General features: G+C 55.6%; 6 protein-coding genes across 6 annotated transcripts in view; 3 read left to right on the forward strand and 3 right to left on the reverse strand.

The window, feature by feature from the left end:
* PTSG_03406 (uncharacterized protein) overlaps positions 1 to 216 on the forward strand; it is a gene marked incomplete at its 3' end in the record, with an annotated part of 2,691 nt that extends 2,475 nt beyond the window's left edge. Inside the window, exon 6 of the mRNA XM_004995934.1 lies at positions 202 to 216. Within this exon, the coding sequence (XP_004995991.1) occupies positions 202 to 216 (15 nt within the window). The remainder of the gene's footprint in view (positions 1 to 201) is intronic.
* Positions 207 to 6,286, reverse strand: PTSG_03407 (uncharacterized protein). The gene is made up of 13 exons (XM_004995935.1): positions 6,068 to 6,286; positions 5,606 to 5,722; positions 5,157 to 5,396; positions 4,684 to 4,856; positions 4,461 to 4,528; positions 4,103 to 4,233; positions 3,846 to 3,911; positions 3,581 to 3,593; positions 3,349 to 3,425; positions 3,089 to 3,167; positions 2,707 to 2,856; positions 2,413 to 2,495; positions 207 to 2,256 (listed from the first exon to the last, which is right to left on the reverse strand). Exons 2-13 carry the CDS (start codon positions 5,648 to 5,650, stop codon positions 781 to 783), a joined length of 2,601 nt encoding a protein of 866 aa, XP_004995992.1. The 5' UTR covers positions 5,651 to 5,722; positions 6,068 to 6,286; the 3' UTR covers positions 207 to 780.
* Positions 6,287 to 6,530: 244 nt separating this feature from the next.
* Positions 6,531 to 8,709, forward strand: PTSG_03408 (clathrin-associated protein 17). The gene is made up of 6 exons (XM_004995936.1): positions 6,531 to 6,609; positions 6,757 to 6,809; positions 6,937 to 7,033; positions 7,280 to 7,393; positions 7,572 to 7,694; positions 8,324 to 8,709. The coding sequence occupies exons 1-6, from the start codon at positions 6,607 to 6,609 to the stop codon at positions 8,360 to 8,362; spliced, it is 429 nt and encodes a 142-aa protein (XP_004995993.1). The 5' UTR covers positions 6,531 to 6,606; the 3' UTR covers positions 8,363 to 8,709.
* On the reverse strand, positions 8,571 to 9,603 carry PTSG_03409 (uncharacterized protein). Its single transcript, XM_004995937.1, has one exon. The coding sequence runs from the start codon at positions 9,577 to 9,579 to the stop codon at positions 8,854 to 8,856; it is 726 nt and encodes a 241-aa protein (XP_004995994.1). The 5' UTR covers positions 9,580 to 9,603; the 3' UTR covers positions 8,571 to 8,853.
* Positions 9,604 to 9,629: 26 nt separating this feature from the next.
* PTSG_03410 (uncharacterized protein) lies at positions 9,630 to 20,332 on the forward strand. Its single transcript, XM_004995938.1, has 17 exons — positions 9,630 to 9,808; positions 10,091 to 10,293; positions 10,599 to 10,790; positions 11,058 to 11,172; positions 11,549 to 13,485; positions 13,808 to 14,198; positions 14,434 to 14,649; positions 14,884 to 14,994; positions 15,334 to 15,427; positions 15,620 to 15,798; positions 16,039 to 16,541; positions 16,866 to 16,967; positions 17,131 to 18,507; positions 18,765 to 18,867; positions 19,111 to 19,243; positions 19,470 to 19,671; positions 19,976 to 20,332. The coding sequence occupies exons 1-17, from the start codon at positions 9,727 to 9,729 to the stop codon at positions 20,081 to 20,083; spliced, it is 6,048 nt and encodes a 2,015-aa protein (XP_004995995.1). The 5' UTR covers positions 9,630 to 9,726; the 3' UTR covers positions 20,084 to 20,332.
* Positions 20,222 to 24,540, reverse strand: PTSG_03411 (uncharacterized protein). The gene is made up of 11 exons (XM_004995939.1): positions 24,326 to 24,540; positions 24,007 to 24,050; positions 23,656 to 23,817; positions 22,956 to 23,137; positions 22,631 to 22,715; positions 22,178 to 22,282; positions 21,813 to 21,951; positions 21,523 to 21,620; positions 21,229 to 21,344; positions 20,971 to 21,046; positions 20,222 to 20,781 (listed from the first exon to the last, which is right to left on the reverse strand). Exons 1-11 carry the CDS (start codon positions 24,394 to 24,396, stop codon positions 20,603 to 20,605), a joined length of 1,257 nt encoding a protein of 418 aa, XP_004995996.1. The 5' UTR covers positions 24,397 to 24,540; the 3' UTR covers positions 20,222 to 20,602.
* Between the last annotated feature and the right edge of the window lie 11 nt (positions 24,541 to 24,551).

The following is a 24,551-nucleotide window of genomic DNA, read 5'->3' on the forward strand; positions in this document are numbered from 1 at the left end:
GCTGGATTCTCTCACGGTTGTCGATGAAACAGTCACGCTCGAGTGAAAGCGGGGGTGTGACAGGCGAGTCCTCTTCATTGCACCACTGTGCTACTCCCCGGAACACACACACACACACACACACACACACACACACACACACACACACACACACACACACACACACACACGTATTGTACATGCTCCTGTTCTTTTTGTTAGGCGTTGTTCTCATAAACGATGGTCTGTCTATTGAAGCAGCCCCAACCTACACATTCGCAACACCCTCACCCACATTCACAGATATTCACGTCATGTCACACCCTCGTCGCACAGTTAAAACAAAGACAAGCGCAATGGGCACACGTGTGTGCTTCGCAGCAGCTGAAGAGGGAGAGGAGGAGGAGGAGGAGGCAAAAACATGCAAGCGGAAGGAAGGGGGGGGGGGAAACAGGAAAGGTGCAGAAGCGAATAGAGAAAACGAAGCAAACAAGCGATAGGACAAAGAGAAATGCCACGACGCAAACGACACAGCGTCAAAGAACACAAGACAAAACGACAACGTAAGCAAATAGCGTCATCATCATCATCATCATCATCATCATCATCAGAAGGCAAGACAGCCTGGCTCCTGGCGTACAAGGAAGGTGTTGCACCCGGCCAAGCGTTCAAGCACAATTCAATCATCAGCACGCAGCTACGAGCAGCATCGTGGGTGCAACCACCACTGCTGCCCAAACACGTCACTGACCTGGCCGTGTTGTTGGATTTCTTCCACCGCTGCACCACTCGGCACTACCATCACCTCGGCATGTGCGCGCCAGCGTGCGTGTGTCCAACGGCAGAGCGCCCAGCCTCCTTTGGAAGCGAAAGCGGCGAAAACACCAGTCCGTGCAACGGCTGTTGTTGCTGCTGCTGCTGCTGGTATTGCTGCTGTTGTTGTTGTTGCTGCTGGTGCTGGTATTGCTGCTGGTAGCTGTACTCACTCGTCTGCTGGACATGAATGCGCTCCTGCGTGTACTGGCACTGCTTTGTCGTGCTCGCTAGCGCGTGTGTCAGCGATGATGAAGACGATGACGGCGGCACGTCGCGCCCAGTGACGACGCGTTTCTGCTGCTCGTGGTACTGCACATTCAACGTGTCAATGGCGGTGACTGATGATGATGCTGGCGCTGCTGCAAGTGTCTTGGCTGATGGTGGTGGCGTGTGTCTGTAAAGCCTCTCCTGGCTCTTGGGCGAGTACCCAAGTGCCATCTGGATGTGTTCCGTGATGGGATATGGCGCAAGCCCCTCTCGCCGCGACGGGCCTTTGTAATACATGCGCTGCTCCGACGATCCGCCCTGGTGCTGATGCTGCTGGTCGTTGTGGTGATGGTGATGGTGCTCTTGCTGGTGCTGCTGTTTGTGGTTGTTGGTGTGCGCGGAGGATGCGTGCGTGTATGCGGGCGTGCCTGTGTTGGAGACGGTGTCGCCTGCAAACCCTGGCGAGCTGAACTGCGGCGACTGATCTGCGTTAGACACATAAACGCGGGAGCGGTACTGTCGCGATGACGCGGACGAGCGGGACATGGTGGATGGGGCTGCGTTGCTCATGACGCTGCGGACAGACGCTGTCGTGGCGGACGAGGCAGAAGAGGCCGTGCACGGTGTGCGCACGACAGCATGCGGCGGGGTGAACACCGATGCCATCGAGGTGTCGGTGGGCTGCGTGTCAAAGGCGGCCGACAGCGGAATCACGCCAGCACACTCCTCTGGTACTGAACTGCAGATGGAAACACCAGGCACGTCCCTGCACCGCTGCTGCTGCTGGTACTGAGCTGGTGCGTCTTGCGTGCGCTGTGCGTGAGCGTCGGTAGCATGAGACTGGTGTGTGTGCACTTGTGGTGCGTGGGTGGCGTAAGTCTGCTGCTGCTGCTGCTGCTGTTGAGTTGCAGCGTCGTTGAACGAGAATTGGGGCAACGACGACTGCTGCTGCTGTTGATACTGTTGTTGATGTCGGTGCTGTGCTGAGGACACTGCCACCGCGGCTGTTGCTTGCGCCTGGCCCGTCCCTGCCGGTGCCACCGACGCCATTGAGGTGGAGGCGGTGTTCGTCGACAACGGCGAAGCGTTGTGCGGTGTGACGAGCGCCGACTGTGGGAAGCGGAAGGGCAGGCGCGTCTGTGGCGTGTCAGCGGCAAACGAGGGCTGCCTGCCGAGTGCACGCGAGCGGGCGCGACTACCGGTGGTCGACGTCCGCTTGGGTTTCTTCGGGCCACGCGTAGGGCTCCCTTTCCCCTGCAGGGTGGAGTCATTCGTGTTGGGGAGTGACATTAGTGAGGGAGTTGTGTGAATGCGCGTGCGTATGGGTGTGAATGTGCGTGCGTGCTTGTGCGCGCGCATGTGTGTGAATGTGCGTGCGCGCGCGTGTGTGAATGAGGGGTATTCGTGTACCTCAGGCGAGTCTGGATGGAACAGGCTCTGTTTCTGGTTTCGTCTGTTCGTCTCTGTTCGGGTGCGAATCTTCACTTTGGACACTGAAAGACAGGCGGTCGTGATGTGGTGCAGCAGTGGTGGAATGCGGCACAGTGAGCGGGCAGATGTACCGCGCAACATAACCGATAGCGTCATCATCAACAGTCACCTGTTCGAGAAACAATGCAGACTCGCACAACCAATGCCCTTCAGACAGAAAGACAAATACACACAAACACAGGGCACCATGCACACACACGCACACATACACACCTGAGGCTGCCTGCAGGGACGAGAGGTCGATGCTTGACCAGCGAAACACGGCGCGTTTGTTGTCGTGGCGTGACGGAGGTTCACTGACTTTCGCAATCAGGTTCAGGCTCATCAAGATGTTGCTGATGTCATACAGGCGGCGGATTTTCGCTGTTGGAATAGGAATGCGTGCACACGCGCGCGTGTGTACAACAATGGGCGAATGAATGGGCGAATGAATGATTCAATAAATAAATCAAGCAAGCAAGCAAGCGAGCAATCAATCAATGTGTTTATGAATTAATGAGCGATGTGAACGAATCAATGCATGCAAACTCAGCAACAACAGGCAAACGAGCACAAGCATCGCCACCACCACCACCACCAACAGCACTGAACGCACTCTTGCTTCGCTTCTCCTCGGGGCAGCCTGGCCCAAAGATGAGTTTGTCTGCTGCCTCGTCCATGCTCACCATACCGTCCTGAGCACGAGAAGAGAGATAAGTGAAGAGAGACAAGAGCAGTGTTGATGAACGACAAGCTGAGACAAGAGACCAGGCGACAGTCCAGAAACACTGGAAGTATGCTGCAAGCTGATGCTTGCAAGAGAGAAGCAAACAGGCGCGACGACAAGAGGGCACGGTTACATTGGCGTGGGCGTACCGGTGCTCGCATGAAGAGCATGATGAACCGCTGTGCAAGAACACCCAGCGAACGCTCTTTCTTCGTCGCCTCGCTCTCTGCACACACAGACACCCACGTGTGCAAAACATGGCGTGCTGTGAGATGGGAAGAGGGCAACACGACATATGCACAGACACGGCAGTGGCTGCATTGGTTGTTTGCATTGCATGTGTATGTGCACGTGGGTGCGTGTAGAAGCAACACCACACACCTTGAAGCGGAGACTGTTGGACATATGATTGTGTGTGATTGATGACGCAGCGAGGCATCATGATGAGGGAGAACAGCACAATTGAGACGATGTTGTTATGCGCACATGTGATGGTATCGGGCAGACAACAACAGCAGCAGCAGCAACAGCAGCAGCAGCAGCAGCAACAGCAACAACAACAACAACAACAGCAACAGCAACAGCAACAGCAACAGCAACAACAACAACAACAACAACAACAACAACAACAGGTGGGGTGTTTCACCTGCTGTGGAGCGTCAAGCGTGTGAGATGGGCGAGTGGGGCTGTCGAGGTGGGTGATGGACAGCGCCTGTGGACAAAAGAGGCAGCGCAGCGCACGTTGAAAAGCGTGTGAGCTGAAGGGAAAGGCCGCACATACAACAACCAGAACAAGAACAGCAACCATAACAGCAACAATGAAATTAAACGAACAGCAAAGAGTCAGACGACACCGCGTGCTGACTGCTTTGCACGCGCACAGCCGAGACCTCATCACCGCACCTTGAGCTTTGCGAGCGTCCCGTTGATGTTGTCAAATCCTTTCCAAATGTATGTGTTCTTGCCCTTGCGCGTGACAAGTTCCAGCCCTTCAAACACATTCACCACGTCATAGATGCGACGCCGACCAACACCTAAACAGAAAGGAAGAGGAGGAGGAGGAGAGAGAGAGAGCGTATGGTTGCGTATGTGTTTGTGTATTTGTGTTGGGTGAATGTTGCAATGTATGTTCTGCTGCTGCTGCTTCTTCTTCTTCTTCTTCTTCTTCTTCTTCTTCTTTCTTCTTCTTCTTCTTCTTCTTCTTCATCATCATCATCACCACGTGTGATGTTGCAACGACCAAGAGAGGACGAGGGCATACCGAGTTGTCGTGCCACGGTGTCCAGGGCAATCTCAGCGCCAATGTCGCCTTTGCAAATGTCGCAGAACCTGGCAGCACGCCCACGTGAGTTGGCACAATTAGGCACACACAGACACACACGCGCGTGCGCAGACACTCTCGCGCACACGAGCACACAACAACAAACGCACAACAACACACAGACACCATCACACACGCGCATATGCACACGGACGGCACTCACTGCGTGGTGATGCTCATGAGGGTATTCCCCTTGCGCCCGCTGCCCTGCTGACAATCGCCAGTTGTTGGCGAATCATCTGTCTGAGGCGATGAAGACGACTGAAGGTTTGGTTTTGCGCGCGCAGGCGACGCCTGCAGCTCTTGCGCTGCCACCGCCGTCAGCGTGCGCAGTGCCTGAAAGGCCAAAACAAAGGGCTGGTCAGTGGCGCAAGTGATTGTGCACTGCAGCAGAAACAACAACAGCCGTTGTAGCAATCAACACGCACAATTTGCGCGCGTGTTGTCCCTCACCGCATCACCCCCACACTATCTCAATCGCTCAGGTGCACGCCCACACACACGCCCACACACACACCTACTCACCCACACACACACACACACACATGCACACATACACATACACACACACACACATGCACCTACCCACACACACACACACGCGCGCGCGCGCGCACCCACACCCACAGCTCCAACCTGCGCGCTCTTTTGTCGCTGTAGCGACTGCGTCTGGCGATCCTCCCTTGGGGGGCTGGCCAGCTGCGATAGGAGCTTGAGGTTGGCAAAGGGGCTGGCGTTGACGGCAGCGCCGCTTTCCGTCGTGCTCCGCGCATTGCGTGGCGGTGTACACGGAATGCCCGCAGGTGACGAAGAGCACGCAGCTTGACTCATCTCGGGAGGCAATAGAGGGAGTGAACACTGCTGCTGCTGCTGCTGCTGCAAAAACAAAGGCACAGGAGCACGCGTGCGTGCATGTGAGTGTGTGAGTGTGTGTGTGCGTGTGTGTGTGAGTTTCGTGGCAAATGGACAAGAGCTGCCCACTGCCAGTAGCATTGCTGGAGCGTGTGTTGTGTTGTCACACCACCGCGTGTCGATTGATGAGCACAGGAGCAAACGCGTGCGTGGCGTTGCGTGGCAGCGCTCACCTCGTGCTGCTGCTGCTGCGGATGATGGTGGTGGTTGTGTGACATGGCGATGGCGACGGCAATGGGGACGGGTTCAACAACGTGGAGGTGGCACTACTTGATCCTGCTGCGTTGTTGCTGCGTGCACATGCAATGCCAGGGGCATGGGGGCGCCAAAACAGCACAGGGCAAATACCGGATCGACAAGAGGGAGAAGGGTGTGTAGCGTCGGGTGAGTGGGAAAGAGGGATGACACAACACGCGTTTCTACTTCAGCACAGGGACTGAGGGTGAAAGTTGAAGAGGTGCATCGGCACAGAATGGCGATACACAACAAGACGCAGGAAAGATGGCGCGCCGTGACTGCCATGATCCCCCAGCAGCCACAAATTATAACGGTCAAATGTGGCGGCATTCAGCACAGAAAAGCCGTGCGACCGCTGATGGTGATGATGAACAGGAGCTCGACACAGCTGGCCATACCAAGCGGGCGAAGGGATGGAGTCGTGGGCCTCTTGCTCGCTCGAACCCACGGTTGAATGTCGAGCAGACACACACCAGCCAGTGCAGCCAGCCAAACCAAAGGAGCGCAAACGGCAATGGCAAGCAAGCGGGGAAGGAGGGGACAGTCAGGTGAACACGGTAAGTCGAGCAAGCTGGCTGCCCGGCGCGCCTTTGTTGTGTGTGTGTGTGTTGTGTGTGATGTGACAGTTGTGCGCCAAACCGCCTTTCGAGCGGTGCGCGGCAGAAGACTTGCGTTTGCAACGGCGCGCCGGCAACTTTTGCGTGCTTGCGCCCACTCAAATTATTTTGTCAGTAAATGAGAAGTTCGACCTTACATTCTTCTGTGATGTTTTCTAAAGCTTTTCGCTAATCGCTGTTGATTCTCATTGTCGAACATCAGCACTGCCGCATTACTGGATTTCTTTCGTCATTTTTCTCCGCCCTCAGGCTTTTGCCTTGTTGTCGCTCTCTCCAACACAAACGGACCACACTTTCCCAACACACCAAACCCACCAACCATGGTGAGCGGCGATATGAGAAGGAGAGAGACGGAGAGAGAACAAGTGTGCGTGTGTGTGTGTGTGTGTGTGTGTTGTTGCCTTGTAAGTTTTTCACGATGTACACACCACTCACGTACCACTGCGTGTGTGTGTGTGCGTGTGTGGCAGATTCGCTTCTTCTTGATTCAAAATCGGGCGGGCAAAACCCGTCTGGCAAAATGGTGCGTGCTTGATGTATGCTCTTGTGCCAGTGGTGGTTGTTTTGGTTGTTTGGTTTGCGGGTAGTGTGCCTGTTCTCTGGTGCTGCTGCCCTTGCTCACCTTTTCCACTCACCTTTTTTGGTCTCAGGTACATGCCTTTTGAGGACGATGAGAAGCAGAAGTTGATTGAGGAGGTGCACGCTCTTGTCTCCGTTCGTGGCTCCCAACACACAAACTTTGTCGAGGTGCGGTTGCGTGCGTCATGTGTGTGTGCGTGTGTGCGTGTGTGTGTGTGTGCTTTTGTGTGTGTGTGTGTGTGTGTGTGTGTGTCACTGTGTTTATTATGTGGTGTGGGATTGCGACGAAAGCACAGAGGTGCGGATGAGTGAAGAAAGCGTCTGTGGTGCCCCGTCACTTCTTCACTGTCACTTGTCACGCTCACTCCAGCTGGTACCCCCTTCACGTGCTGTCTTTTCTTGTGTCTTTTGCAGTTTCGCACATTCAAGATTGTGTACAGACGATATGCCGGCCTGTTCTTCTGCTTGTGCGTGGACATCAACGACAACAACCTTGCGTACATGGAGGCCATCCACAACTTTGTCGAGGTGCGCAGAGACACCCTTTGTGTGTGTGTGTGCACTGGCGCTTTGTAGTTTTGTTTGTTTGGTGTTCGTGTGTGTGTTTCGTGTGTGTGTGTGTGCGTGTGTGCCGTTTGCATTGCACGCACATGCCTGCCTTTCTCTTCTCTGACTCAAACTTGTCGGTTGTGCTTGTGGCTGGCAGATTCTCAACCAGTTTTTCACAAACGTGTGCGAGCTGGATCTCCTGTTCAACTTTTACAAAGTGTATGCGTTGGTGGACGAGATGTTCTTAGCGGGTGAAATCCAAGAAACCAGCCCCGCAAAGGTAGGACACATGTGCGCGTTGCCTCGCTTTGGCTCTGCCCCCCTCCCCCTCTTCTTCTCTTCTGCTCGCCGTTTCCTTTACTTCTCTTCCGCTACTCCCACTCGATGTTTCCTTATGTTTTGCAACTCGCCCTCGGATCTCCTTCCTCCCTCCTCCCTCCTCCCTCCTCCCTCCTCCCTCCTCCCTCCCCCCTCTTTTGCCTTCTGCACCCTCCCCACGTCCCTTGCTTCCTTCCTTGTCCACCAACAACCGCAGGATAAGCCGGTTGCTTTGATGTTGCACTGATTATGCAACGGTAGCCCCTGCGAACACGAACATGCACACTTTTTATGTCTGATGACTGAACTCGACTTGCCACCCTCTCATGGGCGGCATTCTCCCATTCAGCCATCCTAGTGGTGTGCGAAACCTTCCTTTCAAACCTTTTGCACCTTTCCCCTCTTGTTGATCTCATACCTCCTGCTTTCGTGTTAACATCTTCTTCGTCGTTACGCTTTGTCCTGTGCAAGCGCACACACTCACTCTCACTCACTCACGTACTCACACTCAACGCACGCACACACACACACACACACACAATGACCCACTCGTCCCCCTCACCCACTTCGCCCGCCCTTTTTTCTGAACAGGTGTTGAAACGGCTGGAGATCCTCACCACCATGGATTGATCAAGCCATGCCGCATTTGTTGCGGGCACGACGTGTTGTGCTGTCATCAAGCGTCCCCGGCTTCTGTTCTCATAGTTTGATCCACCGTTTGCTGCTGTTACCCCGTGCGCTGATCCTTACCGCCGATGGCTGATGACATCATGTGCATCACAAAGCCAACCCATTCCGCGACACCTCTCCTCCTCTCTTCCGTTCTCCCCTCCCCTCCTTTTTAACTCTGTTTTCCCTCTTTGACTGTCGTTTACTTGCTTGTGTGTACATATGGCAGCAAGGTGCGCACAATCGCTGTTTGCGCCTTGCGTCCTCCTCCTTCTGATCTGTATAAAAGTACATGATCCCAATATGGCAAGGTGACGCATCCAAACGAGCTTGCAACGTGTTTGTGCCGGTGTTGGTGGTGTCTGGTGTCAGCAGTGGCACGGTCTGTCACACACACACACACTCTCTCTCTCACAAACAACACACACGCACACACGCACGCACAATGTGTGTCAGCATCGGTATTGGCGGAGGATGTGGGTGTGGAGACGTGGAACGATGAGCAGTTGTACAAGTGCGACAAGCACAAGAATGGTCGGTATCAGCCACACCACAGACGTTGGAACCAGCCCAAACACAACGTTCTCCTCAACGACAAGCGTGAACCGTAGCACTGGCTCCCCATCTCTCTGATGTCGGTACATGGGCACACTGGCGTACTCTCCGGTGACGCACAGAGTGCTGCAGCCACCGGCGCCCGGTGAGATGGGCGCTCCCTTCACATCTGTTCTAAAGATGATCTTGCTCGTGTCGAGCAGCTGCCGTCGTTGTTGCTGTTGTTGCTGTTGTCGCTGTTGTCGTTGTTGCTGTTGTTGTTGGAGCCGTTGAACACGCCTGGAGCCGGTGTGATCCACAACAGCCGTGTCATCGCCTTGGTCGGCGAGAACAACCCCAAGTGAAGCAGGCTCGGGGGAAAAGCTGTCGTGCTCCTCGGCATCCTTGCCACAGGCGAAGGTGAGTGTAAACAGGGACGGCACCACACCAACATACGACACGCGCGCCTCATAGCTGGTGGCGGGCCTCAGCCCAGCAACGTCAAAGCACACCGTCTTCCCAGACAGCACCGCGCCGTGCCTCGGCCGATCTCCCACCCGCAACGCGCCTGCCGTCGCAGTGGCCGTGGCTGCTGCGACAACAACTGCGACGACAACGAGGAGCAGAGCGCATCCTGTCACCATCGTCTGGTGGTGTGAAACGCGTCAGGCAGGATTTTGCAGTTCCAGTGAAGGGTGTTTTGAGTGGACTTGAGAAGGACCATTCTCTGCTGCTCTGTGGTTCGTCTCGGCTCGTCTTCGCTGTGTGTGATTGTGCATTGATTGGCAGCGATGGTGGCACACCTGGACCCGCGGGTGCAGCCGCAAGAGCACAGCAACACGATTCGTGTCTTTGTCTCATCCACGTTCACAGGTTGGCTGTGCTGTGTGTGTGTGTGTGTGTGTGTGTGTGTCTGTGTGTGTCTGTGTCTGTGTGTGTGTCTGTGTGTCTGTGTCTGTGTGTGTGTGTGTGTGTGTGTGTGCCTGTGCTGTGTTGCGTGTGTGTGTGTGTGTGTGCTGTGTTGTGTGTGAGTTTGTGGTTTGTCATCGTGGTCACGTCGCCATCACATCATATCCAGACCCGCCTCATCCCCTTCCGCAAACGCACACAACCACACACACGCACACACGCCTTCATGCACACGCACATCTACAGACTTTGCTGTGGAGAGAGATGCGCTGCTGGAACGCAGCGTGCCTGTGCTGAGGCAGAGAGCACGGGAGCATGGATTGGAGTTCAGTTTGTCCACACTCCGATGGGGCATCTCCCAGCACGTGTCCGAAACGCACGACACCGTGGACGTCTGCTTGCGAGAGGTCTCCACCATCGTCCGGGAGTCTGCCGGCGTATGCTTCCTCGTACGTTGCTTGGACAGGCTTGTGTTGTGTGCGTGTGTTTGTTTGTGTGTGTGTGTGTGTGTGTGTGTGTGTGTGTGTGTGTGTGTGTGTGTGTGTGTGCGCACGTGTTTGTGTGTGTGTGTGTGTGTGTGTGTGTGTGTGTGTGTGTGCATGTGTGCGTGTGTGCGCATGTGTGTACATGTGTAGTCACATGCGTGTCTCCTTGTCTGTATGCTGGTCATCTTGCCCCTGCGTTGCTCATGCAAAGTGTATGTTCAACTACCAACACTTACCCTCCCCGCTCCCACACACACACACAAACACAGGGCATGCTGGGCGACAAGTATGGATGGACACCGGCGCCGCTGGAGATGTCTGCAGCCATGTTCCAGCTCCTTGACCAGCATGCATCTGCAGAGACCAAGACCATCCTCAACCGCTGGTACAAGCAAGATTTCAATGACATTGGGCACAAGTACGAGCTCCTGCAGTTCCGCGACGACGACACAGCAGAGCAGGTCAGGCAAGGCAGTCAGTGGGTCGGACGTTCCGCTCGTGCACACACACACACGCACACACACACACACACCACACACAAAAACACACACACACACACAACACAACACAACACAACACACACATACACACAACACAACACAACACAACACAACACAACACACACACACATTCACATGCAAAACGCAGTGAAGCATGCCGCTGTTAAATGTCAGGGCCCCCCTCTCTGCCCGTCCAACTCACATTGCTTGCTCCCGCCCTGGCTGCAGTGGTCACGCGATGGGCCTCGCATCTCTGCTGCGCTTGCAGATATTGCCTCCACGTGCGATCTCCCTTCGCTGGATCCCCAACTGCGGCAGGAGCTCCAGGACTCGTTCATGTCAGGTGCGGTGCATTGTCTGTGTGTGTGAGTCTGTCTGTCTGTCTGTGTGCCTGTCTGTCTGTGTGCCTGTCTGTCTGCATGTATGTATGTATGTATATATGTATGTATGTATGTATGTATGTATGTATGTATGTATGTATGTATGTATGTATGTATGTATGTATGTATGTGTGTGTGTATGTATGTATGTATGTATGTATGTATGTATGTATGTATGTATGTATGTATGTATGTATGTGTCTGTCTGTATGTATGTATGTGTGTATGTATGTTTTGTATGTATGTATGTGTGTATGTATGTTTTGTATGTATGTGTCTGTGTGTGATTCCACGCCCTCCATCTTACACTCTCCCTCACCCCTGATACGCAATATCCAGTGACGGAACGGGAGTTTCGGCAGGCGGAGAGAGACGACACGCGCTTTGGTGACCGCGCCATGCTGCTGCTTCGAACCATCACCGACCTGGCACCACCAGCATCATCGTCGTCGTCGTCGTCGTCGCAGCATTGTGGTGTTGGTGCTGGCGATGCAATGCGTGCCCGCTACCTCGACGCACCACCATCATCATCTTCTTCAGGCAGCAGTGACGGCACTGCGTTGAACACACGCGCACGCCAGCGTCTCACGGCCCTGCGAGACGAGATGGAACAGAAGGTGAAGGCGGTGTACAAGCAGTCGCTCGCATGGGTGGCGAACAAAGGCATTGATCAGAACGACCCAGCACACCGGGCGTACCTTGCCGAATTCTGCGCGGCATTTGAGGCGTTTGTGACTGCATCCATCACTCGCGTTGCCAGCGAGCAGCAGCAATTACAACTGCAACAGCTGCAGCAACAGCAAGGGCAGTCGGGTGCCGTGCCGCTGCTGCCTCCGCTTGTACTGAGCGAGCTCCACCACCACCAGCGCATGTTTGCCAGCAAGGGGTCGACCCACATCGGCCGGGAGAAGCTGGTGGCACAGCTTGTCGCACACGCATACGCGGCCATCCGAGGTGGTGATGACAGTGATGGTGATGGTGACAGCGCGACACAAGTGCAGGAAGACGCCACAGCTAGCGGCAGCAGCAGCAGTGGCGGTGGCGGTGATGGCGATGGTGTCGAGAAGGCGACGTGCTGGCCGCTGGTGCTTCACGGTGTCTCGGGTGCAGGCAAGACATCGCTCATGTGCGCTGCAACACAGCAGCTGTGGTCGAAGCTCGGGTGCACGCAACCGCCCGCGCTCAACCCCGATGTCGTGATGGATGCTGGCAGCAGCACCACCACCACAAGCGCACCCGACACTCAACAGCAAGACGAACAGCAACAGCACCAACAACAACAGCAGCAGCAGCAGCAGCAACAACAAAGACAGGCTGCTGGACGCGATGAGCCGCTTCTATTGTATCGCCTGCTGGGCACGAGCCCCATGTCGAGCTCCGTGCGCCTCCTCCTGCACGGCTTGGTGGACCAGCTGACCGCAGCCACTCAACCTGACGCTGATGCTGATGCTGGTCATGGTCATGGTGATGGTGACATCGGCACTGCTGATGATGATCACGCCATGCGCGACGCCTCGTCCACGTCCACAGTGCCAAAGACAGAGCCATCACCATCGTCCTCATCGTCAGCGCTGAGCCTGCGCGATGTGGTGTCTGCGTTTCACGCGGCGCTGGTGGCAGCGGCTGCCGTGCGCCCCGTGGTGGTTGTCCTGGACTCGCTTGACCAGCTCTCGTCTGTCGATGCAACCCCGTCTGTCGTGGCGAGCCTCTTTCCCCGCCCGCTGCCGCCAAACGTCGCTGTGCTCGTCTCCGTCATCACAGACACGCCCGTGTTCTCCGAGTTGCGGCGCAGCTTTCCAAAGGACGCATCCTTCGTCCCCGTGTCCACCATCGACAGGGACCTGACACACGCCATCATCACACAGCAGCTGCGACGTGGTGGGCGTTGTCTTGCTGACGACCAGATGCAGGGTGTTCTCGCTGCGTGTGCTGCCTGCCCAACACCGCTGTACGCACGTGTTGTGTGCATGCGCGCGTTTGCGTGGCGGTCGTTTGACAGTCTGGAGACGACAGCGCAGACGCTGCCGCCAACGTGTGCAACACTGATCCAGCACGTGTTGGAGGACCTGGAGGCGCGTTTTGGGGTGGACTTGGTACGGGCTGCCCTGGCCTTTGTCACCTGCGCTAAACGCGGCCTGTCCTCGGATGAGTTGGAGGACGTTTTGTCCTGTGATGACACCGTTTTAAACGCGGTGTTTGCGCACTGGACACCGCCCATTCGCCGCATCCCTCCGCTGCTCTGGGCGCGCATCCACCGCGAGCTCAAGGACGTCATGGTGTGTATTTGGTGTGTGTGTGTGTACTTTGTGTCTGTGTGTGTGTGTATTTTGTGTCTGTGTGTGTGTGTAGTTTGTGTGTGTGTGTGTTGTGTCTGTCTGCCTGTGCGTGTGTGTGTGTGTCTGTGTCTGTGTCTGTGTCTGTGTGTGTGTGTCTGTGTGTGTGTGTGTGTGTGTGTGCGTGCGTGCGTGTATTCTGCGTGCAAGTGCCGGCCATTGACTTCCAATTGCTTTGTCCTTGCTCATTCACACCCACGCGCCCACGCACGCTCTCTCCATTGACACCCCACCCTGTGTCTCTTCCCTCGATATCACATTGCAGGTGACGCGCAGTGCGCCCGGCGGTGTTGTGCACGCGTGGTACCACCGCTCCTTCGTCGAGGCGTGCCACGAGCGCTACCTCGCCACGCCAGACCTCCAGCACCGCTTCCACGGTCTCCTTGCAGACTATTTCATTGGCAAGTGGACGCACGCTGCCAAGGCGTACCTGACACCAGAGGGCGAGCCACGCGAGGCTGTTCGATTCGTTGCCCCGCAACCGCTCTACTTCACACCCGGTGACGACAGTGGCAGCAGCCACGACGGCCGTGCTGATGGTGGTCGTGATGACGCTGCTACTGCTGCTGCTGCTGTTGTCGATGGTGTCGCCAACGCGCGAAAGTTGGACGAGCTTCCCTTTCATCTGCACAGCGCGCAGCGCTGGTCAGACCTCGGTGCGTGTGCACGTGTTGGTGTGTGTGTTTGTGCGTGTGTGTGTGTGGGGGTGGGTGGGTGCGTCAGTCTGTCAGTGTGTGTGTGTGTGTCTATCTATGTGGGTTCAGCCTGTCGTCGTTTTCCTGTGTCCTGATGTGTATGGGTTCACATGCGACAGCTCGTGATATGCACGCATCTCATTTCGCCCCACGCCTCTTCGTCTGAACATTTACCGGTTCCCTTTCCCATGTGCAGTGCGCGTGTGTGCAAGCAACTACCACTGGCTGCGTGCAAAATGCGTCGAGTTTGACATTTTCGAGACAATTGACGACATTGAGTGTGCGGAAACGAATGTGAGCGACGTGCACACATCCTCGCAGTTGCTGCGGCTTCGGCAACTGCTTCTTCTCTCTGCACATGTCCTCGCGCACACCCCAGACGCCCTGCCAGCCCAGCTCCTCGCGCGATGCAGTCAGTACTCGCAACCATCCTTGGGTCTCTCTCTGTCTCTGTGTGTGCGTGTTTGTTTGTTTGTTTGTTTGTTTGTTTGTTTGTTTGTTTGTTTGTTTGTTTGTTTGTTTGTTTGTTTGTTTGTTTGTTTGTTGTTTGTTTCAGATCGCGAGCAAACATCTCTGCAGATGGTTTGCCCATCATCTCACTGGTTGCCTCGCAACATCGCAACCAACGCCCACCTTCTCGCCCCAGCCGTGGATACGCTGATTGACGCGCCGCTGCTGCAGACCATCTGCCAGGCCGCCTGGTCCGATCAAACCGCCCTCGTCCTCCCCGCAACACCATGCCTCGACGCTCCAGGCGGTACGCTCAGGGGAGATTGTAGCTGTGGCTGCGCGCGCGCGCGTGTGTGTGTGTGTCTGTGTCTGTGTGTGTGTGTGTGTGTGTGTGTGTGTGTGTGTGTGTGTGTCTGTGTGTGTGTGTGTGTGTGTGTGTGTGTGTGTGTGTGTCTGCCTGTCTGCCTGCCTGTCTGCCTGTCTGCCTGCCTGGTGTCTGCCTGTCTACGTGCATACGTATTGACACACACACACACACACACACACACACACATTGCACCGATCTGTGTCGGTTAACACATGCTCACGTTCTTGCCCTGCGCGTTCCTCCCCCCCCCCGCCAACAACAACATGCCGCCGTCACCAGGCCCGCTGCTCCGTTCCTTTGCTGGCCATGCTGATCGCGTGACCAAGGCCGTGTTCGTCGGCACCACCCGCCCGCTCATCCTCACAGCCTCCAGGTTCGGTAGCCAGTGGTGACGCCACGACACCACGCCCAGCTGCACGTGCATATGACATATGAATGCACTGCACCATGCACCACGTGCGTGTGAGCACACATGTCCATCACATCTTCGTGCACACACGTTTCACACGCTGGCTCTCTCGCACACACTTAAACATACATATGTTCATGTGCATGCACACACCAGTGACCAGACGGCGAAGGTGTGGGACCCCAAAGACGGGTCTGTTGTGCGGACGTTTGGTGGTTTCAACTGCACGGTGAGCGACGTGACGGTGAATGCGCGCGAGGATCTTCTCGCAGCGGCGGGGGACGATGTTCGCCTCTTCGACTTCAACACTGGCGCCCCAATCGCAACGCTCAACTGTCAGTTTGGACGTGATCACTTCGTGTGCGTGTGATGATGATGGTGGTGGTGGTGGTGGTGATGGTGGTGGTGGTGATGTTGCTGATGACGTCTGGTGTCATGCGTCGTGGCAATTGGATTGGTGAAACAGGCGTTGTGCAACTGGTTCACATAAACACACACACACATGCACTCGCACACTCACACACTCACATTGACACACACACACTCTCTCTCTCTCACTCGCACCCACTCGCCAGGCGACAAAGGGCGTGCGAGCCGCGTGCGCTTTGTGCAGCAGGACACGAAGCTGCTGTGTCTCGCTCGCAACGGCATCCACATGTATGATGTTGAGACGCACAATCTCGAACGGCAGTTCCAAGTCACGAAGATGGACAAGACGCGCGCCATCCACTTGGACGGGTGCAGAGATATGGACGTGAACCACGCCAACACGGAGCTACTCGTTGCGTACAACGACAACTGCGCGCGCATCTGGTCCTTGAACACAGCGGTGGTGCTGTGCTCGCTGCCACACCCGTGCCCCGTTGTCTCATGCACATACACGCGCGGGGACGAGGTGGTGGCAACAGGTGGTGACGACCGAAACCTGCGCATCTGGCGCCTTGTCGACAAGGCGGAGATGGCATGGGAGTGCATGCAGTCGTTCCGACCAGCGGGGTCATCGCCAATTCACGACATCACGCCGCTGCCTGGCGATGCGCTTCGCCTCGTTGTCGCCACCTGGGACGTCAACATCAAGGTGGACTTGCGCGCGCGTTGTGTGTGTATGTGTGTGTGATTGTTGTTGTTGTTTAAGTTGATGTTGTTGTTGTTGTTGTTGTTTAAGTTGTTTAAGTTGATGTTGTTGTTGTTGTTTAAGTTGTTTAAGTTGATGTTGTTGTTGTTGTTGTTGTTGTTGTTTAAGTTGTTGTTTAAGTTGTTGTTGTTGTTGTTTAAGTTGTTGTTGTTGTTGTTGTTTGTGTTGTTGTGTGTGAATATGCAGTTCACCATGCCGTTCTATGCGTGGTGTATGTGTGTTTGTGCACATGATGCTAACGCAGGCCTCCACGGCTGGTTTTTACAGATCTTCCACGTGAAGAAAGACCTGAGCAGCTTCTCTGAGATTGGAGACTTCCACGCGCACACAGACTGGATCAACAGCGCAAAGCCCTCAGCTGACGGTCACGTGTGTATACAAACACTTGTTCTTCTCTTGTTGAGGCGTGTGCTCTCGTTGACTGCCGTTGCTGTTGCCTCGCTGTCAATTTTGGTTGACTCTCTTTTGAGCTCAAGGTTGCCTCCACACTCACACAAGCACGCAATCACGCACAACATTCGACACACGACAGTATCTGCTGACGGCGGGCGACGATCGGCTTGTTCATCTGTGGAATCTCAACATGGCACTGCAAGCACGAACCAGCACGCAGCGATCGCATGAGAGCAATGGTGAGGGCCGGCAGGAGCAAAGCAAGGAAGGAGAAGGTGAGAAGCCATCAGCATCGCCCCCGCCAACCACGGCAGCCACACTGCAGTTCCACGAGCGAGAGGTGGTTGGCATTGCGAGCCACCCAACGCTGCCGCTGTTCTTCACAGCATCACGCGACAAGACCGCTGCAGTGTGGGAGGTGATTCCACTCAAGACGGTGCCGGCACTCGCAGGACCAAGCGCCGCCGATACAGCAGCAACGACGGCAGACGCAAACGCGAGCACGGACGAGAGCGGGACAGGAGAATCGGCGAGACCAACTCCAACGCACGATGACAGCGGCAAGGCGTTGGACGAGGCATCAGCAGCGATGGAAGGAGCGAGCGTGGACGCTGACGCGGGAAGCACGTCGTCACCCGCAGTAGAGGAGTGGCAGAGGCTCGTGTTTGGCCGATGCGGCATGCTGAACAGCGGACGTGTGTCGTGTTTGATTGCCACCCCACCCACGCGCAGCGCACACCGCGACAACGTCGGCGATAACGGTGGTGACGATCAAACACAGCACGGGAGTCACGCTCAAGGCCAGCGGGAGCGGGTGTTGCCTGAGGTGCGGCACATGTGCACACTCTCCAACGACAGCAAAGACTGGGTGACGAGCGTGGCCGTGATGAACAAGGCGCCTGCTGTCATCTTCGGCACCGAGAACAAGACGCTTCGTTTCCACCGCTGGACGCAGCTGCCGACACACGCGGACGACGCCGCCAGCGGAGACGAGTGCGAACTTGTGTCGCACGTGATTGACAGCACGTCTGTGTATCCGCAGGTACAGACGGTCGTGGTGCCAAACCGTGTGTCCGCTGTCGCCGTCTCGTCAGATGACGCACATGTGTTTGTGGCGGACCAGCGGGGCAGCCTGCACCTGTATGATGCGAGCGGTGTGCACGTGGTGAAGTTCAAGCACATTGACGAGCGCGTGACGCGCTTGGCTGTGCGTGGTGACTTTATTGTTGCCGGTTCCTCAGACAAGTGTGTGCTGGTGCTGCACTGGGAGGCAAGCACACAGACGCTGCGCGTTGTGCGCAAGTTTGAGGGCCACAGGGATGCTGTGGTTGGCGTGTGCTTCCTCGATGGTTCACACGTGGCGAGCTGCTCCTACGACCGCTCGTGTCGCGTGTGGGACTGCAAGGACAGCGAGAAGATGACTGTTGTGCGCGGACACGATGATGCTGTACTGGCTGTTGCCGCCTCTCCCACGGGTCACGTCTTTGCCACAGCCGGACGCGAAGGGCGCGTCATCGTACGTTGCTTGTTTGTTTGCTTGTTTGTTTGTTTGCTTGTTTGTTTGTTTGTTTGTTTGTTTGTGTGTTTGTGTGTTTGTTTGTTTGTTTGTTTGTTTGTTTGTTTGTTTGTTTGCGTTGTTCATGTGAGAACACTGCTCTTGACATACCCACTCCCCTTCCTTTCTCTTTGTCGCTCCCGCTTCTCTCACACCGCCACCATACTGCTGCTGCTGTTGCTGCTGTTGTCTGTCTGCCACGCTCTCCCCCGCATCAGGTGCGCGCGTTCCCTGCGTGCTGCAGGATTGCTTCATTTGACGCCGGCTCCCAAGTCATGTCGCTCTCTTTCCTCAGGCAGCCCATGCCAACCTTCATCTACGGTACGTCGTGCTGAGTCTGTGTGTGTGTATGTATGTGCATGTGTGTCTGTCTGTATGCATGCCTGTATGCGTGTCTGTCTGTGTGTGTGAGAGAGTGTGTGTCTGTGTGTCTATCTCTTGCTGTCTGTGTCTCTGTGTGTGCTTCTTGATTCTCTCACAACCACCTTTGTGGACGCGTGACATCTCACCAACGTGTGCTCGACTGAAACTACCTCCGCAACCGCTACCGCCACCGCTGCCCAGGGACGTACGGCGGGCGATGCGGTGTGCTTGAGCTTCTGCTTGCAGACGCGTCCGGTGCGAGTGAGGAGAGTGTACAGGCAGACATGGCTGCGCTGCTGCACCCGCTCACGCAGGAGGAATACCAACACGCACAGTCAGTCACGATGCCCTGTGCTGCTTGTGTGTGTGTGTGTGTGTGTGTGTGTGTGTATGTGTGTGTGTGTGTGTGTGTCTGCCTGTCTGTCTGTCTGTGTGTTGCTTCAGAGGAGCAGAAATACTGTGGTCTTCGTGCATAATCTAGGAGTATGCAACAACCACTCACGGCATTTATCTCCCTCGCCTTTCTCCCCCTCCCCCGCCATCACCTCCCTCACGGCCAGACGGGAGCGAGCGCAGCTGCTGTGCGGGTGGTTCCACAAGCAGGGCGAAGGCAACCGCAGTCGCAAGCGCCGCTTCATCACGCGCAAGGGACGTGTGCTTGAGTACTACAAACCCGTTGGGGGCAAGCCGCACCACTTCAGAGGATACATTGACCTCGACGAGGCCACAGCCGTGGAGTGCCGGGGCGATCTTCTCATCATCGTGAGTTGTGACGCGTGTACACGTGGCTGGTGGAAAGGAACATCATGAACCATGTTGTGTTGTAGTTGTAGTTGTTGTTGTTGTTGTTGTTGTTGTTGTTGTTGTTGTTGTTGTTGTTGTTTGTGACTTTTGTTGTGGTATGGTACCCAAGGTTCATTGGATTTCAATGCCAGCTGACCCAACCAACGCTCACTGCCGCACACACACACATGCACGCACACGCACGCACACACACACACACACACATATGCACACATGCATGCACACACACCCACATGCACGCATGCAACCAATGTGTCCACAGCACACTCCACATCGGGAATGGAATCTGCAAGAGGAAGAGAAAGGCATGGCGGCAGAGTGGGCGGCGTTGTTGCAACCGTACCTGCGCAATCAATCATCATCAGCTTGATGCCACACGTGTGCAACCAATTCCTCAATGCTGCGACTGTGCACACTTTCAGTTGTGGTTTGTTTTCCACTTTTGCTTGCTGCTTCTGCTGCTCGTTGTTCTTGTGTTTCATCCTGCTTTGCTTCCTGTTGGCTTGAATGGCTTTCGTTTTGTTTGTTTCGCTCACGATGCTGCGACGGTGTGATGTTCTGATGATGTGCAAATGATGTGTGTTGTGGGGCGGCTGAAAATACAAAAATTGAGAGCGCATATGAGCCACATGCAAGACACCGAGAGGGACACAACTGACTTAACCGAGAACACATTTGTTCATGCCACCATTGCAAACAACCGAGCAAGCGACCATCAGAAAGTAAATGAAGGCGTGTCTGCTGCTCGATGGTGCAGGCACACGCATGAAACGTCAAAAGAAGCCCACGCAAACATCCAATCAAATCACAGTCGAGCACAATTGAAAAGCACGCAGCCACAACCAATCACGTGCAGCCACTGTCAGTCACGTGCACCCGAGCGCGCGCATCACTCGTCTGTGATGGAGCAGAATGCGTGAAAGAGGCGATCCGAGTTGACGTCCGTGATGAGCCAGCAGTTGCGCACGCACTTTGTCATGTCCTCAAGGTCAGCAATGGACTGTGAACGCGTCTTGGCACCGGCGAGCTCAACCTCAACGTAGTGCAGCTGCGCACCCTTCTCCGTCACTGGCGATCGCGTGGTGGTGGTGGTGGTGGTGGTGGTGGTGGTGGTGGTGGTGGTGGTGGGCAGCAGGGTGAGCTGGAAGAAGGTGTGTTTCGGGGAGAGGGATGGGGCTGCAGAAAGCGGTTTGGTTGTGCTCAACATGCACGTACACACATGCAAACACACACATACACACACACGCACGCACGCACCGATATCAGGGTAGAGGCAAACTGCGGCGGCGAGTGGATCTGCAGGGACAAACGGCCATCCCTCCCGCTCGCACAGCTGCCGGAATTGAGGTGTGATGGTTGAAGGTGAGGTGGGGCGTGCATTGTGTGTGTGCGTATGTGTGTGCGTGATTGTGTGTGTGATTGTGTGTGCGTGATTGTGTGTGTGATTGTGTGTGTGACAAACATATGGGTCTGCAATATGGAATGAAGCGTCAACCATGTAACGGAAGTACGTACAGCGCGGGTGTGGTGCATGATCTTGGTGATGAAGGCTGCCTTCTTGGTTGGCTTGTCGCGCCAGGCATGCACGCGATCCCACGGCAGCGCGTGGTCCAGGCACGCCTCCCACGTCACTGTGAGTTGTGTGTTTCGTTGGTTGTGTGTGTGTGCGTATGTGTGTGTGTGTGTGTGAGTGCAAGGCGGTATCGATTGACGTGAGTTCGTGAACGTGCACTTGAACGTATACGCACATGCGTGTGCGAGCATACTCGTGCCCAAGTGCACACGATGCCTGCCCATGTGACCACACACCGAGGACGGGACGCATGAACGCGCGCATGCAGATGTCGAGTGCCTCCGGGTCGGCGTGGGCATTGAACTCAGATGACGCGTTGTACGGCACATTGCCGCTGCATGCAATGCAGGAAATGGGAGTGGGGAGAGGAGATAGACTTGCTGGTGAGTGTTCAAGTCTACACTGATGCAATACAGCGTACCACCGCGAGAACATACAAACCTGTCAATGGAATGTGTGCATTCCTTTGATCACCCATAGACACACACACGCACGCACATACACACACGCACACACATGCACCCACCGTGCGCGGTACGTGCCGCCCATGATGAAAAGATGCTTGACGGTGGCCGGGAACTCGACGTTGAGCCGCGCGGCAATGGCGAGGTTGGTCAGTGGCCCCAGCGCAAGCACTTCAACCGTTGGGTAGCACTCGCCGTGGCCTGGTCGTGGTCGTGGTCGTGGCAGGGACATTTGGGGGGGGGGGGGGTTGTTGGGGTGGGTGGTGACGATAACAGTGAGCGAGACAGATGCAGATTGATGAATGCCTCATGCCAATTGAGCAACACTGCACACTTTTGCGCGGACAGAAACAACCAACAACCAACCATACACACTCTGTGCACGCACACACGCACACACGCACGCACGCACACATGGCAAACGCACCGATGGTCTCGGCGGCGCGGCGCAGGGACATGATGCGGGAGGAGGTGTCCTTGATGTCGAGATCAATGCGACGCGCGCCCTCATAGTCGCCCTTGCTCGCCAGCGCTGGCACACCCGACAGCGGACAATGCGATACACGCATGCACACAGGCGTGGTTTTTTGCGCGCGCGTACGTGTGTGTGCGTGTGTGTGTGTGCGTGCGTGTGTGTGCGTGCGTGCATGCGTGCGTGTGTGTGTGCGTGTGTGTGTGTGTGTGTGTGTGTGTGTGTGCATGTGTGTGTGTGTGTGCATGTGTGTGTGTGTGTGTATGTGCGTGTGTGTGAGGAAGGGGAATGACGGAAACATGAGCAGAAAAAACACGCCAACGAGGATTTAGATAAAGATGTAAACGACGATGGTCTCGCTGGCAACGCTGGACACACGTCGTGTTCCAACACAGATTAAGTGCTTACCCTTCATGAACTTGCGCTGCTGCTGCTCCTTTGTCTCCAGGGCGTCGGCAAGCTGGGCAATGTGCACCTGGTGCACGTTGTCTCCCTGGCATGTGATGGAGAGACACAGCGAACGATCGGTGAACACGCGGCGTGTTCATGACGCCCACGCCTCTTTGGTCGAAAGTCACACACGCACATACACACATGACGAATCGACCATGCAACAACAAATGCGTACCATCACCACACACACACACCTCCACACACACACCTCCACACACACACACACACACACACACACATACACAGTCGCGCGCGCACACACATATACACAGTCGCGCACCTCTGCCGTTGGCTTGACGCCTTCGCGGCAGATGCGAATGAGGGCGTCAACAGCATTCTCCTCCTGCAGTGGCGGCCACTCGCTCTCCGGCGCCTCGCCTTTCGTGTCGGCATCGCCGAGTCCGTCTGCACCGTGGAAGAAGCTTGCATCCTCAAGCGGCGCAACCAGCGGGGCAACAGCGCCTGCACAGACAGGTGTGCGTGTGTGTGCGTGTGGGTGGGTACGTGTGTGTGTGTGTGTGTGTGTGTGTGTGTGTGTGTGTGTGTGTGTGTCGCGGTGTACAGTCTGCCTCTTAGAACTGCCACATGGATCCGTAACGTCTACGAAACTGCAAAGGGTAGAGACCCAAGGTCAACGCGTGCACCGGCTGCCGAGAAGGACCTTCGGGGAGATGGTGATCTAGCTTGACAACTAATAGTCAACTTGTCAGGCAGTTGCTTAAAAGCCGTCGCGACGACGACGAGTGTGGTGTGTGTGTGTGTGGTGGGTGGTGTGTGTGTGTGTGTGTGTGTGTGTGTGTGTGTGTGTGTGTGTGTGTTCGCGGCATGAGTGAGTTGGCAATGCGTGTGTGCGTGTTTGTCAGTGGGGGTGATGGGTTTGCTACTTTCACGTTGCAGCAGCTAAGCTGAGCACAGGAAGCAAGGTTGTGTTCATCCCATGTTCAACACACAGGCATGATCACAAGTGCGGCTCAATGAACCTGCAAAGACGGGGATGTCGGTGCGACCGCACAGGGAGAGGACGCGTCGCACGTTGTGGATGACCTGATCGCGGTGGATGTTGCCGTTGACGCAGGTGATGGCAACGACATCCACGTTGGGGCAGTTCAGGCACATGAGAATGGCCTCCGTGTCATCCGTGCCTGCAATGAGTGGATTGCCATCATCAGCATACATAACAGTCGCAGACACGGAGACCGTGGTGGTGAATCGGTGATCTTGGAGCAAGCACGCAACAGCAACCCAGGTGCAGAGATGCTTAGCAGAGTTCATGGCTGACAAACAGCCCTCCACCCTGTCTTTTCCGCGCCCCCCACCCCAACCAAACACACCAGCATCGCAGTCGATGATCAGCTTGCGGCGAGCTCCGCCATTGCTGTTGACGCACACACACACACACACACACACACACACACACACACACACACACACACACACACACACACACACACACACACACACAGGGCAGGCGGAGGAAAAGACACACAACAGCAGCAAGCCATTGTCAGCAAGCCAGTGTCCGCAAAGCGAGTGTCAGCGAGCAGCAAGCCTTTCTCTTGAAATGCGTGTGAAGTGTGTTGTGTCGATCGTAGTTTCAAAACAAAGGCAACAACCATGAGCACGCCAAACACAGCGACGCTGGGCACACACCAGATGGTCTCGCAGAACTCGGCCCAAGACGAGGCGAGCACCTCCGGCACAGCATCGTTCGTGGACGTCATGGCTGGTGTGTCGGCTTGTGCCTTGGTGGTGATGGGTGCTGCTGTTGATTGAGACGGGGAGGGTGTTGGTTTGTCAGCGAGGTCTGTGCCAGTGGAGCCAGTTTGTGAGTACCTTTTGCTCGCTTGCGCTCAAACAACAAAAACAAAAGAAATAT

The sequence above is a fragment of the Salpingoeca rosetta genome, assembly GCF_000188695.1.
Source record: "Salpingoeca rosetta unplaced genomic scaffold supercont1.7, whole genome shotgun sequence".
Classification (NCBI taxonomy): domain Eukaryota; class Choanoflagellata; order Craspedida; family Salpingoecidae; genus Salpingoeca; species Salpingoeca rosetta.